The 16,129-nt window shown below is 52.6% G+C and overlaps 1 protein-coding gene across 1 annotated transcript; it reads right to left on the minus strand.

Moving 5' to 3' along the window:
- Nucleotides 1-10,681: 10,681 nt before the first annotated feature.
- Olig2 (oligodendrocyte transcription factor 2) lies at nt 10,682-11,647 on the minus strand. Its single transcript, XM_052159014.1, has one exon. The coding sequence runs from the start codon at nt 11,642-11,644 to the stop codon at nt 10,682-10,684; it is 963 nt and encodes a 320-aa protein (XP_052014974.1). The 5' UTR covers nt 11,645-11,647.
- Nucleotides 11,648-16,129: the final 4,482 nt, after the last annotated feature.

The following is a 16,129-nucleotide window of genomic DNA, read 5'->3' on the forward strand; positions in this document are numbered from 1 at the left end:
CACAGGACCCCGGACTCAATGTTATTCTCCTAGCTGTGTATTCTGTATTCAGCAGCCCAGCAGACTCAACAAAAGGAGGATTTTGCATTTGGTGTAAATATACCCACTGATCTTTTTTCTATGTCTCTGCCTCTATCTCTCTATCTCTGTGTGTTTCTTCTTTTAAAAATACATAGTGAAAAGGTTTACTCTGACTGTCAGAATTGGACAGCGACAACCCCCCTCCCCCCTTTACAATATTGCTCTCATTCTGTTTGTGGCATTAACATAGATGGTTGGTAGAAACCTCTAATTTACCAGAAGATCTTTTAAAATTATGATTTCTTGTGTGTGAGTGTGAGACAAGAGTGGGGGCAGACTGTGCAAGTGAGGTCACATAGAGCTCAAAGGTCACATAGGTCACATAGGTCACATAGGCACATAGGTCACATAGGGCACATAGGTCACATAGGGCACATAGGGCACATTGGCACATAGGTCACATAGGCACATAGGTCACATAGGGCACATAGGGCACATAGGCACATAGGTCACATAGGTCATATAGGCACATAGGGCACATAGGCACATAGGTCACATAGGCACATAGGTCACATAGGGCACATAGGGCACATAGGTCACATAGGTCACATAGGCACATAGGTCACATAGGGCACATAGGGCACATAGGTCACATAGGGCACATAGGCACATAGGGCACATAGGCACATAGGGCACATAGGGCACATAGGCACATAGGTCACATAGGGCACATAGGCACATAGGGCACATAGGGCACATAGGCACATAGGGCACATAGGCACATAGGTCACATAGGCACATAGGGCACATAGGTCACATAGGCACATAGGGCACATAGGGCACATAGGTCACATAGGCACATAGGGCACATAGGGCACATAGGGCACATAGGTCACATAGGGCACATAGGGCACATAGGCACATAGGGCACATAGGGCACATAGGTCACATAGGCACATAGGGCACATAGGGCACATAGGGCACATAGGGCACATAGGTCACATAGGGCACATAGGGCACATAGGTCACATAGGGCACATAGGTCACATAGGGCACATAGGGCACATAGGCACATAGGTCACATAGGGCACATAGGGCACATAGGTCACATAGGGCACATAGGGCACATAGGCACATAGGGCACATAGGGCACATAGGGCACATAGGTCACATAGGTCACATAGGCACATAGGTCACATAGGCACATAGGGCACATAGGGCACATAGGGCACATAGGTCACATAGGCACATAGGGCACATAGGGCACATAGGCACATAGGGCGCATAGGTCATATAGGCACATAGTCACATAGGCACATAGGGCGCATAGGTCATATAGGCACATAGGCGCATAGGTCATATAGGCACATAGGGCACATAGGTCATATAGGCACATAGGTCACATAGGCACATAGGTCACATAGGCACATAGGGCACATAGGTCACATAGGCACATAGGGCACATAGGTCATATAGGCACATAGGCACATAGAGGCCTCTCACCTGACTAAACTAGAGTCTCTCTTGCTTCAGCCGCTATGTAAGGTATTCCAGGCCAGCTGACTCCATCCAGCTAAGTGTCCTATCTCCACCTCCACCCTGAGGGAGAGTGCTGGGATTATAAATGCCTGCCACCGTATTGGGCTTCTTACATGAGGTCTTCAGGATTAGACTCCGGTCACCAGGTTTGCACAGTCAGCACCTCCTACATTGACACATCTCCCAGGCCTCATTACAGTCCATGGCACTACTCATACACACAGGCAGACAAAACATTAACACACAAAAAAGTAAATCTTTTTAAAAATTAGACTCATCCAACTAAACATTATTTTTTAGTCCAAGGAGTTTGTCTTCTAAAGAATTAGGACAAATTGTCCACCCATATGCCCATTCCTCAGGAAGGCTGGTTGTACATCTCAAGGTCTAAAGTCTTCTTGTGCTTAAAGCAGCTTTTGTTCACTGTGGAGAATGTTCCATTTCAGCTTTAGGAGATGCTTTGGTCCTAACTGATCATCTCAGACAATCCCTTATTGCATCAGGACCAGTGTAAGACACACCTCCAAGACACCAGGGTGTTTTCAAAAATATTTTTTGGGGTAAAGGGAAGGAGAACACAATCCGATAGCCTTTGTAGGACTAGATTCTGCTGGTGTTGTCCCTCCCCCCAGGGGAAGCTCTGTGCTGCTTCTCCCCCTGTAACAAAATGGCCCAAAGTCACCTGCATGTGTTGATTCATTCAGTGATCCATCACTAAGTGCTTGTCCGGTCTGTCACCCAGGGGTTAGCAGAACACTGGCTGGTGAGGCTCAGGCTTAGCAGGGAGGTCAGATAACCAAGCCAAGCTTGGATGAAGGAACCACAGAGCAAGGTAAGGGGGTGGATGGAAAAGCCAGGTGCATGTGCAGGACTGAAAGAAAAAACTGTGCCCAGGATATGCAGTATGAGAAAAGAATCTATTGTCAAAAAAGAGGGGAGGGGTAAGCTGGGACCCAATGTGCAGAGCTTCTGTGCCCCTCCTTGTAGGAGTCATAGTCCCTTGATTTGCAGAAGTGAATCCTTTCATTTCCTGATCTAGTCAGGGCTAGGTCTGAAAGTTCTTGTTTTTTTGTTCGTTTGGTTGGTTTGGTTTTTATTGTTGTTTGTTTTGATAATTTATTAGCAGTTTTATTTCATGACAGACAAATTTAACTGAGTCAATTTCCCTTAACATGTGCATATTTGGAGGAGGAGATTGTTTAGGCTTTGATTCCTCAGTGTGCTTTCTAGCTTCTGCTGTGCAGTGTTAATGGAGTCTGACTGCTATACTAAGAGCTAATGTACACTTATCCCTTATTGAACCTGTACAGATTGGGTGTTGCACATTTCAGTTCACTCGGCTCTCAAAGGCCACAGTATTCTATTAAGAGTTAAAGATGCATTAAGATGAGGCTCAAAATCATGTGTTTCTGTTTATTAGTAACTGCATTCACTATAGCTTCACCAGTCATAAATGATGTTGAGGTGGATTATAGATTCTCTATGTGACATTTCCACAGTCCTTCCTCTATTCATTCTGTAACTGAGGACCAGGAATACAGAATTATCTTTCCAGCCAGGAATCTCCTGAAGACCAAACTAAACTAGAGCACAGGAGGCTGTTCCCAGAGCACATCTTCAGAAATGGGATGAAGGCATTCCCTGCCATTTTGGTCACCGGCCCATACATGACCTCAACAGTTACTGGTATTTCTATGATATGTGAGTTACATCTTGCTCTTGAAAGACTTGCAAGAGTCAAAGGTTTTGTTGTCAAAAGCACTTTTCTGAAATCCATTTCTCTGTAGGATTCCACCTACCCAGAGCAGAGTGTAGAGCTGTATGGCAGTTGATGAGTAGACCTAGGGTTTGTCATCCTGGAGTCTTCTGATGTGTGCAGTACATGTCGAATAAAAGGATTCAAGGGTGGATTGGCAAACAGCTTCAAGTGGCTCGAGGCTTTAGGTGCCTGGCACTTTGGTTTGGTTAGTTGTTGAATGGTTTATTTTCTGGTTTTGAGACAGGGTCTTCCCCTGGCTTAGAACCCATGAAGTAGACTGAGTCTGGCTTTCCAGGGAGCCCTAGGGACCCACCTGAATGCCTCCCTGATGGATTTACACATTTTTGTGGCTCAAACTTAGGTTCCTGTGTTTGTGAAATGAACACTTTCCTGGCTGAGCTATTTCCCCATACCTTACAATATTTAATTTCTATCCTAATCAAAATAGGAAAAGGGTAAGATAAGAAGGAGCTGATGGCACAATTTTTAAATTAATTAAGCTAGGCAAAGGAGTGGGAGGTGGCTGGGCTGCTGGGTGGGTGGATACGGCTGGAGCCCTGATCCAGCCAGTGGAGGAGATGTCAGGAGAGAAAGATGAGGATGGGAAGCCTGATCCACAGATGCTGGGACTGAGCTGGAAAAGATGGCCAGCCTTCTGGACGCCCTGGGCGCCCTGTCCCTGCAGAGAAAGCTGCCTTCCAGTGCCCCTCTGGGCTGGCTGAAGTAATTTCCTTCCTGTGTTGGCTAAGTCATACTGGACTCCAGTGTCTTCCTTAGCATTGACTTGGTCTGAATAGTTTGCACAGGCGAAAGCTGGGGGTGATGGGAGCCCCCAGCCCAGTTCCCAGGTGTCTCCTCTCTCTGAGGCTCCTGGCTGGACTTCAGAATGATGCTGCACTGGTCATCTGAGGGGCATAGACAGAGGGCCCGACTGTCTTCCTGCCAGCTGGGAGTTCCCAAGGCTTCTGCATTAGGGGACACAGGGGCTTCTGATAGCCCGGGCAGAGCCCGATCATGGTAGAGAATACCCATCTTGTCCTCCATTATACAGCGGAGGAAACAGACTCTGACCTGGCATCGCACAGCTTCTGGGAATCCCCTAAAATCTCCACAGCGGGCTTTTGCTCCCAGATGAAAGAGAGGGAAATTGCTTGTGGCCTAATTTTGGCCGGAGGGTGGAATTTCTGTGCGGTCCAGGCCACTAAATAGAGAGTGAAGGAACACAGAGGAGAAGGCTCGGCTTACAAAGACTACAGAGCTCGCTAGCTCTCAAGTCAGCCTGGGAGGTTACACATTTCTCTGTTCAGCAGAGAACTTACCGCTAACAGCTTGCATTGTCCTTTAACCAGTGCCAGGGCAAACGCTGGTGTGGGTGGACCTGGGAATGGGAACTTAGGTGTATAAGCCTCTGTGCACACAAGCCATTCCCGTATTCAGGTCCAAGGGCTCAGATGTGTGTACCCTTCAGCAGCCCATTTGGTTCCCGCACAGAAATAGGCGCCTTGGATTGGTTCTGTGTTCCTGCTGCTCGAAGGGGGACCTTCAACTTCTCTTCAGCCAATGAACCCAGACACTATCACAGTTATCAACCTCATTAATGGATGATCTAGCACCACACAAGTCAGCTGCTGTAGCCAGAACCTGTGCAGAGCAGCAGTCCGGGGCCAATCCTGCAAGAAGGAGTGGCCCCTCTGCACCCACCTGTGAGATCTAGGCAGCAGAGGGGAGGAGTGGGTGCAGCTTTCAAAGAGAGTTTTCAGAGCAGTCTCTCCGTGACCAGGATTGTATAGTGCAGCGGTGGCTGCAGGAGCCAGATCAGAATGAGTCCTCTAGGGCAGTAAGTGTTTTGCCAGGCTGTTCACCTTCAAAACTCACAAACTGGCATTTCAAGGGCCAATTTGACCACCCTAGTGCGTTTGAGCTGGTGGCTCAGGGTGTTGTGCCACCAGGTCTGAAGTCCCGGGCAGGTGAATGCTCACTGCCAGCAAAAGGCTTTGGGTCCCAATGCTTCCAGCACAGGCACGGAGTTGGTGTCTATCTGGTCTCTTTCCACAAACGTGAATTTCCCTTTCTGGTTTGCTCCCCAGGCGTGCAAAACCCAACCCTATAGGGGTTGAGGCTTGGGATTCCGGCTAATACCGGACCCGCAGCTGTCCTGGCAGTAACGATAGTCCCTAATGAGCGGGCCTCCGCGGCTCACCTGCTCTGGCCCTTCCTCCGCCCTTGCAGCGCGCCCATCGGAGCCCGCTAATTGCTAAAGTCTGTCGGCACAGCCTGCTACCCAGATGGAGGCATCAGGGACAGATGGGGTCCAAGCACCTAGGGGGAGCACCCAAGAGCTTCCCTAAAGCCGGTTAAGGGTGTGTATATGTGCGTGTGGTGGGGGGAGCATCAGATTTGAGAGTTTCCCCGTTGGAGCTAAGCCAGTCCGGGATTGGCGGGTGTGGGGGCTGGTATGGGCTCTGTCAGAATGACCCCCAGTAGGCAAGCGCAAGCATGCTGCCTGAGTTTCTGGTCAGTTTTCCCGTGTCTGTCAGTTGCCCTCAGATAGATGCCTGGCCTGAACATGGGACAATAGCACCTCCTCAAAGTTACTGTGAAAACCCGAGTTGACACACAAAATGCTGTGTGCCCACTAGCCTTCAATAACTGTATCCACCTCTTTGCCAGGTCTTTTTATTCATAACCTGAACTGTCAGCTCCGCTCAGGGTCCTAACTGCACCCACCTGCCTTCATTAACCCAAAGCTAGACAATACAGCAATATGAACAGCTCAGCTCCTGGGAGAGCTAAAGTGTGTGTGTGTGCGTGTGTGCATGTGCACCTGCATGTGTTGGGGTGATGATCTCTATCTAGTGAGTACTACCAGGGCCACACTTCCTCCCTTACTTCTGTTCCCTGATGCCCCTACACTCTGACAGAGAGTGAAGTGGTTACCTGGTTTGGTCATGTTAACTCTGGAAGTTACTGAGCCTCTCCCTGGCAGTGTGGGAGGATTTAGGAGGGGCAACTGGTTATTCTGTGAACAGCCAGGGCTGGTTCCGGTTCCCATCAGAGGTCTGCAGAGATACTGAGAGACAGTTGCTCACCCACAAGATGCCTTGTGGCCCTTGATGGAGGACTCTTGCTCTCTATTGACTTCCTCTGATCCCTTCTGGTACTATATGAGGAGATGGAGGAAGACTAGGCAGAAGTCTGCAGTGGTAAAAGGAGTGTGATATTGGTGGAGGGTGTTGGGGTCAAGAGGAGTTGGAGGGCAGCATTGAGGTACTTACTTAATAGCGTTCAGAGTTTTAAACTGATTTTTCCCTAAGAAGAAACAGATATTTCTCTATCATGGAGTAGAGACTATCATCTGGGCATGGGAGGTGTTCAAACAGCACCACAGGTGGGCCTAGTGGTACAGGTCTGTAGTTCCAGCTACTCGGAAGCTGAAAAAGGAAGATTGAATGTCCAAGGCCTGCCTGGGTTACAGAGGAATTCAAGGGTAGCTTGGGCAACTTAGTAAGAATCTGTTTCAAAATAAGTTAATAAGTAAATGAATAAGACAGCAGTAGAGGTGATTGTTTATTATTCTCAAGAATAATCCCAGGCACCCAAAACAAACTACAAAGAAGCATTCGTTCACCCCATGAAGGAAAAGGAGGAAGGTCTTGCCTGGTTGGCTGACGGAGCACCAGATTATCCAGGGTGTCCCTGTCCCACTGAAGTCCTTGGCCTCACTGGGAGTGACCCCCCTCCCCCGCACAGCCACATGCTCTGCCAGTTTGCTTTACCCTCTGTTCACTGTCACTAGGATGTGGAACTCCTCTGTGACATCAGAGGTATCTTGTGGCTCAGGCAAATCCTCCAACACTGAGCCCCGGGGGAATCAGACCCTTTTCTGCGACTTTCCAAGGGGAGAGTGGAGACCTGGTGACAGTTTTAGGGGAGGTGGCTTTGCTCGTCTCCTGGGTACTCACTGAGATGTGTCCACTCTGTCTCCAGTTGAGCCCTCTCTTAGATCTTGTGTCTGATGAGTCCTGTGAGGTGGAGGGGGGGCAGTGAGGTGGGGGGTAGGGCTTGCCTGAGAGCTGAGGTGTTACTAAGGCCACGAAGAGGGGCATGGCTGGGTAGAGGCAGCGGAACAGTGGCTCAGAACTGGAGGAAAAAAATCTTGTGACAAACTGTGGTAAATTCTTGTTGACTACCTTGAAGATTTCCTGACACCAGTTAAGGGCCCACAAAAGTCGGTGTGGTGTGTCTCCTGTTAGCCACCGACCTGAGATATCTACCCTGACCCTCAGCAGCCTAGAACCACCCAGGAACTACATGCGGTGGTTGGGGGTCCTGGTGGGCACTTCCCCACCCCCAAGGTCAGGGAAGCTGGGAGCCCAGGGCTTTGCACAGCTGAGGCTAATGTCTGGGGTGTGGGGGGGTTCAGAGCCCGGCTGGACTTTCCTCCCTTGTTGGTGGGGTGAGGAGGTGCTTAGCATGGACCCTCCAAGATACTTAGGGACCGAGATGGCAAAGCAGACTTGATTTCTTTCTTTGTAACAATTGCTTCCTATGCAGAAGGCCTGGGCAGAGGCTGGCAGAGCATAGCTGGGTGAACTAGCTTCAAACAGTACCAGTCCACATCTCTGGCCCTCCAGGTTCCTGGCTAAGTGCTGGTGATTTCCCACCTCCTAGCACCCCTAGGTGTGTGTCTGCATCTGGGGCTGGACTCAGTTTCAAGCACCAGACAACTTTTGTTTTCAATGGGATTTCAGAACAAACAGGATTAGACCCTGCTGAGTCCTGCCTTTTCTTAGCTAGATCTCTTTCCTTTCTCCATTCCCTTAGGAACTGCATAGGCCTCCTACTCTAAAGGAGAGAGAGAGAGAGAGAGAGAGAGAGAGAGAGAGAGAGAGAGAGAGAGAGAGAGAGAGAGAGAACAACACGAAGGCCTTTGCGCTAAGCTAGGTAGGGCCCACAGCACTCTGGGGGCACCAGAGCCTAGAGCTCTGGCTAGCAGACAGGCATGGCGCACTGGAAGGGAGGCGTTCCTGTCCCAGAGCTAAGGGGTCCAGAAGATCCTCCTTCACTCAGGTCCAAGTGATGGACTCCTGAAGGAGCCCGGCTCGGTGGAAAGAAACAGAATAAAAACAAAATAACAAAAGGACCTCTCTATTTCCAAGTCTAGGTACCGCCTGCCAGTGGTCATCCAAAATGTCATCTGTTAAAGGATCCGATGCCCTGCAGCAGGCTGACATTTCAGAGATTGGTGACAGAGGGGTGACTGGAACTGGATCTGCCTCAAGTTTTATGGGGGGGGGGGGAACCTGAAGCTTTAAAAAATTTCTCTTTAGAATCTCTCTTGAGAGTAAAACCCTACATTTGCACCGCTGTTTAGGAGTCTAAGACACTCGGCGACTGTGAAAGGACAGAAATTGCCCCGGAAAAATCCACGGAGCCGCGGGACTGCGGAGAGAGCCTCCCTAAGGCGCCCTAAGGCGCCCTAAGGCCAGTAAAATTTCCAGCGCCCACACTTTGCAACGGGCGGGCCGGCGGATAGCCAAGTGTGGAAAAGGAATGGAAGAGTTTGGTGAATCCACATCAAACTCCCCTGGAGAACTTTGTGCAAAATGCCCAGGCCATGCAGGACAATGCGACCCAAGAGTCCAGCTCTCAGCTGAATCCAAGGGCGCCGTGGGGCCCCAAACGCTTCTGAGCATAGAGAAAAGAAACTCTTGGCTGAAGAGGGCTTTGTTAGAGCTCCCAGAGGCTCGCACCCTGGCCCTGAAGGTACAAAGTTCGGCATTCCTGGAAAGAAAATCCATTCTTGAACTAGCTCAATTTCTAATAGAAGGGAAAAGGAGTTTCCGATTAGGTGTGAAAAATTAAAAAGCACAAGAAAGCTGTGATACCCATCCTGAGAGCGCGCCGCCCTTTTAAAGAAAACATGTGTTGGAGGAGGGAGGGAGTAGTAAAAAAAAATCCCTTATCTTTCTCCATTGCTAAACCAGCAAACCAAGCTACAAATCCGTCCCCAGAGGAATCACTGTCCCTAGTGTCTACTTGCCCCTCCCCTGTAACTCCCTCACACAGACCGAAAACACCTGACTTACTTTAAATTTTATTTAAAATCTCAACACTCCATCATTTGTTTCGTTTTATGCAACCAAACAAGTAATAAATATTATTTAGCACTTCTTTTCTTTACAAAAATAAAACAGGTGATAGATACACTCTGCAGGGGCAGCGCGGGAGAGGTGGAAGGTTAGGAGGCAGGCGCAGTAAATCCATGTTGTAATGCAGGTCGCGCGCCAGGGAGCGCGCGTGAAGGGGTTTGCCCCTCGTGTTAACGGAGGCAAAAGGTCTGTGTGTGGGGCAACAACACAGAAAGAAAACAGCGGGCTTAGGCGGAGGGGGCAGTCACGTGAACAAAGAGTTTAGCATCCCTCACTTCATTGAAACTATATTTACACACACAAGAAATTATTAAAAACCCAACAGAACACCCCCTCCCAAATAACGCAAATTATATTCACAGCAACTTTTTGATGTTGTTCTTCTGTCAAGCCCCCGGGTACCAAAAACAGTGTCCCCAGTCGGATAAAAAAATTAAATTGTGTGTGTGTGTGTGTGTGTGTGTGTGTGTGTGTGTAGGGGGTGGGTTCTATTTAAAAATGAGATCTAAAGAGCATCCAGTCCCATATCGGTACTTTGGGGTTATTCCATTCCACAAGTGCTGTTTTAAGCGTTTGTAAAGCTTGCTCGTGTGGTCTGAAAAGGAACATTCACAGATCTGTTAGGAAACCACAAATCAACTGGAGAGACAGGAGGGAAGGCCGCGCTTCTGAGACCACAGGACCCTAAGTGCTTCTGATACGCAGTGACAACTAACTCAGTTTCTGGCCCTGGGCCAGGGCTGACCTGCAGGGTGAGGCCCTGAGGTCGCTTCTGTAGAGCAGTTCTTGGAACTCTCCTACTCTGCCCCAAATGGGGAAAACGAGTCGAGTGCCCCAGTTCTCTAAGCCCAGACAGAAAGACAATCTTTGTTCACCGTAAAGTCAGTTTTTAGACTTCCTGGGGGTGTAGGCAGGAAGTTCCAGGGATGGATGAACCCGCGCGTTGTGGCCGTTTTGTACAATGGCGCCTCCCAGACCCACAGAGTGTTCAGCCAGAGTCTACCGGGTTCTGGAGAGAACGCGCCCCTCTCCATCGCTCCAAATGCTCCCACTGCTTCGGTTCCCAGATATTCGACTCCCCATAATCCCCTAGGCCCAGCCTGTGGTCCAGCTCCCCTTCTTGCAGCAGAGCCCGGAGCCCCAGCGCTGGCCTGTCCGCGCTGCTCCTCCGCAGCCCTCGGCTCTCCAGAACACACCCCCGCTGGCCGGCTCACTTGGCGTCGGAGGTGAGGCGCGGCAAGGTGCCGGCGCCCATAGCCGACACGTGGTGGTGCGGCGGCGGCACCTGGCACATGCTGCAGGGGCACGGCATGCCGCCCCAGTGCTGGAAGCCACCGCTGCCACCGCTGCCTCCACCCCCGCCTCCGAGAGGGGCGGCTGCGGCTGCCGACGGAGACTTGAGCAGGCCGTGTGGAGGCCGGATGGATCCGACCGAGGACAGCCCGGAGCCCGGTAGAGAGGCGCTGGACACCGCTGCTGCTGCGGCGGCGGCGGCTGCGGCGGCGGCGGCGGGAGGGAGGATGGGGTGGTGCACGGCCGGGTGGTGCGCGGCGGCCGCGGGGTGCGCCGTGGCGGTGGGCAGAGGCGCCGAGTGTGCCAGCCCGCCACAGGCCGACGGGTGGAAGCCGGCGTGGTGACCCCCGTAGATCTCGCTCACCAGTCGCTTCATCTCCTCCAGCGAGTTGGTGAGCATCAGGATGTAGTTTCTCGCCAGCAGCAGCGTGGCGATCTTGGAGAGCTTGCGCACCGACGGCCCGTGCGCGTACGGCATGACTTCCCGCAGGCCGTCCATGGCGATGTTGAGGTCGTGCATGCGCTTGCGCTCCCGGCTGTTGATCTTCAGGCGCAGCTGCTGCAGCTCGGGCTCTGTCATCTGCTTCTTGTCTTTCTTGGTGGAAGATGTGGCTGCCGACGACGTGGACGAAGAGGTGCTGGAGGAAGATGACTTGAAGCCACCGCCACCCAGTTTGTCCCCGGGATGCGCACCCGCCGCGCCCATGGCCCCTCGCAGCTCGGAGCTCAGCTCTGGCGGGCAGTCGCTCGGCGTGGATGAGGACACGGTCCCTCCTGTGAAACCGCTGCTGCTTCCCCCCTTGCTTCGGGCGGGCAGAAAAAGATCATCGGGTTCTGGCGATGACGGGCGACTAGACACCAGGCTGGCGTCCGAGTCCATGGCCCCAGGGATGATCTAAGCTTTCGAAGGATCCTTCTTTTTTCAACCTTCTAAACTTGAGGAAAGGAGAGAACCAGACGGATACATAGATAACACACACACACACACACAGGGTGGGGTGGGGGTGGGGGTAGAGGGAGAAGTGAGACAATTGCTACCCACGCCTGCACCGTGCACCGCAGCTCAGGATACCGGCAAAGATAGTTTGCCTGCTACCTCGCGGCGTTCTGGCCTTCTAGCAGCCCAGGGCGTGCAAGTGTTCCTAACAAATCTCTCTCCTCCTCACACTCACCCACGGGTTACTTTATCTCAGGGACTCCTGGGTGGCCCTCAGGGAGGGACATTCTAGAGGTTTTATTTCTTCAGTCTGGCCTGGAATAAACAGAACTTTCCTTTGGGCTGGAGATCTAAATAGAGAAGTATCTCTATCTCGTACTCAAAAGCATCTGCCTTATCTCCATCGACACCACACTGCAAACGCGGGCACGCGTGCAGACACCTACAGACCGCACAGGGTCCCCATTCCAAGCGCTGTTTCTATGGCCGTGCGACTGGCCCGCGGACCCGCAACAGGAGTTATTGGAGCCTGGGTCGCTGCGGTGAGTGCAGGCACCCAGGAATCACTAGTACCCGCAGGAGCGGGATCCCGGCCCGCGGGCCAGCACCCAGGGGTGCATCCCAAGTCCTAGCCGAGCTGGAGAAGTCGGCCTTCGGGGTTTAGGCTTGGGCAGTTAAGGGGCGGGACACTTACTGTGAATTCGATTTGAGGTGCTCGCAGCGGAGGAGAACCTGGCTCTGGGCGCTGGTGTTGTCTCGGTCTGTAATAAGCATCCACACCTTTCGGAGGTCCGCTGGTTTTTATAGCTGGGTGGAGGCAGCGGCGACGGCGGTGGCGGTGGTCCGGGCGGGGGCGGGAACAATGTGCTTTTCCTGAAGGGGCAGAGGCGCCAATGAGCTGGGCCGGCCCGAGGGGCTGCGAGGCTGATGTCACCCGGCTAATTCCGCTCAATGAAACCCGGCCCGGCACACGCCTCCTCTCAGCGCACAGCCAATCGGCGCCCGCGGTAGAGAGATTCGCGAGGAGGGCCGGGAGGAGGGACCTGGGCAGGGAAGGAAAGGGAGAGCTGGAAGAAACGGGTGGGCTAACTGGGCTGGTAGGGGAGGCTGAGGACCCTGGGAGAGAGAGAACGCCTGCAACTTTCTATAAAAATATTGTCACTGTAGCGTCAGGCCAGAGCAAAGAGTGGAATGGGGACTTCGCAAACTCGTCCGACGGCCAGGCAGTTCGATGCCATAGGGTGAACTCGTAGGCTGCCTGCCACACCTGGAGTCTTTGCTAGTCCTCCCGCTCCGTCCTGCTTTCCCGCCGCCGATCTCTATCGAGTGGTTTTCATCAAACTGTGACCATTTGTGGTTGCATAAGAAAAGACTATCCGCGCAGAAGCCCCCCTCCCCCAGCTCCTTTCTAGTGGCAGTTGCTGCCGCTCGGAGGACGCGGTGGCGCCCCCAGGTGGGGGCATGGCCTTGGAGAGCACGGGGCAGGCGAAGAAGCAGGAGAAAGGTTCTTAGCTCTATGGGAAGAAATAGCAATTCATTATAAAGTTTGGGTTGTGTAGAAGCTCGGGGGAGGGGGAGCTATTTTCAATACAGTCAAAGCGCCAACGCGTAAATGGTTAAAGACTCTCCCCCCCGCCCCCATTTATTTTCAGGGAAACCCAGCCACTGAACTCCCAACATCATCTTGGCGTCCACGTCTTGGAGTAAAGGCAGCATTGTTTGCAAAGGATTATCGGAGGCCCTGGACTGTAGCTGATACCTGAACCACACTGCTAGCTGCCTTGTGACGCCTTTTATGGGTAGCAGCCTGTATCTCACAAAAAACAAAAAGCCGAGAAACCAAACCGGATACTACACACTCACCCATTTTATGTGAGTGAAAACCTAGGAACTGAGTTTAGCAAGCCTCCAGGGGAAAATACATGCCAGGTCTATACAGGTGGTCCTTGCCTGCCACAGATACGAGCAGTTGGTGGTCCCCAAACCCAGAGCGTGGGGGCTGCCGTTGTCTCCCAAGCCCCAACTGTTTCTCACATCCGGACATTTCCAGCTCAAGTGTGTTTTGATTGTTTGTTTGGGTATTTATTTTTACAGATCTCAGATGCTACCCCTGCCCCCGCCCCAAACATGGGAGCTAATTCTTTCTCACCGAGTTTTAACAGTCGTTTCTCGGGTTACTTCCTATTTGCTTGGTATTTTAATTCGGATATGTAGTTTTAATAAGCAAGCCGACGAACAGTAATTGGTCTTCTTGTAGCAAAGTCAGAATAGGCACGAAAACTCAGGCGATTGTTTACCATTTCGTACTAAATCTCCCTCTGGGGTCGGTCCACCCTAGAAAGCCCAGTGCGCTAGCGCATTTGCCTTAGTCTCGTGCCGCCTGGAGCATTGTTTTCCGACCCGCGTGTTTCCCAGCCGGCTCTGCAGCCATCCGTTAAATATGTATTTAAAACATGAGGAACTGAAGCGTGGTGATAATGTCGCCCAACGGTTACGAGGATGACCCATAACCGTTCAATTAGCAGAGTCTGTCACACACGGGGGAGGGGGTTGTGGTGGGATTAGGAGCTTGGGCATGTGAGGACCGCGCTTGGGCCTTCCGCGGCGAACCGCAGTGAGGGCGTGCGTGGGCTGAGCTCTGTGCAGCCACCAGCTGGGGTGTGGAGCGCCAAGGTCCCTAACAAACCTCAGGCGGCACGATGTGCGGGAGATTAGGTGGCAGCCACCCAGGCTAGTGTGACTTCCCTGAGCATCCGAGAGCCTAGGTTCCCTCTTTTGTTGCGTTCTACTGGCTTGTCTGTCCTGCGTCCAGAAGTTTGCGCGAGAACTGCCTGATACTCTCTGTACACTTGGTCCAGTAGCTGGAGTTGGAGACCGGCATGAAAGTTGGGGGACCCTCTCTACAGCAGCGACCCAGGAAAAGGTGCCCAGAGGCAAGCGCGCAGCATCTGCTAGTTCCGCGTGCCCCTCCCTAGCCTCTCCACTTCCCCTAGCCCTGTGACCAGCGTCGCAGCCTAGTTGGCTAACTAGGTTGTCCCAGCGGTTCCAGGCGTCTGGTGGTTCTCACTCCCTAAGCTTTGATGGGCAGCTCCCAACTGTCTCCATCTCCCCTCAACTGCCTTCCTTTAGTGTAAGAGCTGTTTGTCGCCTGAGGGCCATCTGTGTCCCCTGGTCTCCTCTGGCTCTGAGGCAATTCGGAGCCTGGACACCTTTCGGTGTGTCTCCTTTACTCAAACCTCCCCCTAACCCCAATCGGAAACTCGACGGGTTAGCCCCCGCTTGTCCTTCTTGGTCTGAGAGACCCTCGTCAGGATCTTGCTCCTGCCTGTGTGTCCTGGGTGGGCCCTAGAGCCGCGTTTCCCACCAGCACACGCAGTTGGACCAATCTGCCTTCCCTGGGAATCGAGAGTTCACTTGCCTAGGCCGGCCGGGCTCCGGGAGTTCCTGGCTTGCCTAGGCGTCCTGGAGCTGTTGGCCTCCTCCTTCAAAACGGAAGACGTGTTTTTTTCCCCTCTCCTTTGTGTTGCCTTCGCACAAAAGGCCGGGTGCGTGTAAAGGCCGGCCTTTGCTCCGCAGCCCGGCGGCCCAGGAGGAGCCTGTGCCAAACCGGCTGGGGCGGACTCTCGCGGGGCTCCAGGGCGCAGACCTCCCACCGATTCCCGGGTCCCCCATTTGGTTCTGGCTCTCCTTCTTCCCTTCCTTCCTTCCTTCCTACTAGCATTCAGGCAGCGAGCGATTCTGCCTCGCTGCCAAGGAGCTCGGTGTCCTTGTGCAGAATCCTCCCGGGGTGGCGGTGGCAGGCAAGGCTCCTGGCACCGGGAGAGAGAGGGTGAGGGCTGGAGGTCCGGAAGCCAGAAGGACTGTAGAATGGCAGCTTTGGGGCTCAAACGTGTGCGGTGAGACGCTCCAGGAGTCAAAACTCGGCAGAGCTTGGCAAAACTCAGCGTGGGGCCCCAGCCGGGCCTCGCCAGGGTGTTTTGTACCGTCTGCCTGCCTGCCTGGCAGGTGGCATGCGTGCGCGTGGTGCATGTTTCCAAAGGCTTACTGACACAATTGTGTAAGGACTAGTAACAGTAAACTAGTGCATCTGTAGGCAAAGATATGTTGGTGTGTTCAATGAACGGTAATTTCTGTACTCCGGATTGTGGGGTGTGAGAGGGTCTTTAGAATGGCGGAGCTGGGGACTGCTTCGAGGTTATCTGAGCTGCCCCACCTCCCCCAAGTCGGTTTTGACTGACTCTTTCTTTCAGTTACTCTCTAGCTGGCCCTAAAGAGAAGCATTGCTTCCATTTTGCAAAAGAGAAAACTGAGTCCCGGAGAGCTATTTTTCCAGGTCCCAGCCACCTGCCCTGGATAATCCTGGTCACTGAAAAGCATCCATTCAAGTTCTGAGTGGTGGGAGGACATCTAGACAGACCCGACAAAGAT

Source organism: Apodemus sylvaticus, chromosome 15 (assembly GCF_947179515.1).
Source record: "Apodemus sylvaticus chromosome 15, mApoSyl1.1, whole genome shotgun sequence".
NCBI classification, from domain to species: Eukaryota; Metazoa; Chordata; class Mammalia; order Rodentia; family Muridae; genus Apodemus; species Apodemus sylvaticus.

Bases quoted from the DNA above. Each gene is read 5' to 3' on its own strand.
- Olig2 (XM_052159014.1), bottom strand. From the start codon at position 11,644: ATGGACTCGGACGCCAGCCTGGTGTCTAGTCGCCCGTCATCGCCAGAA.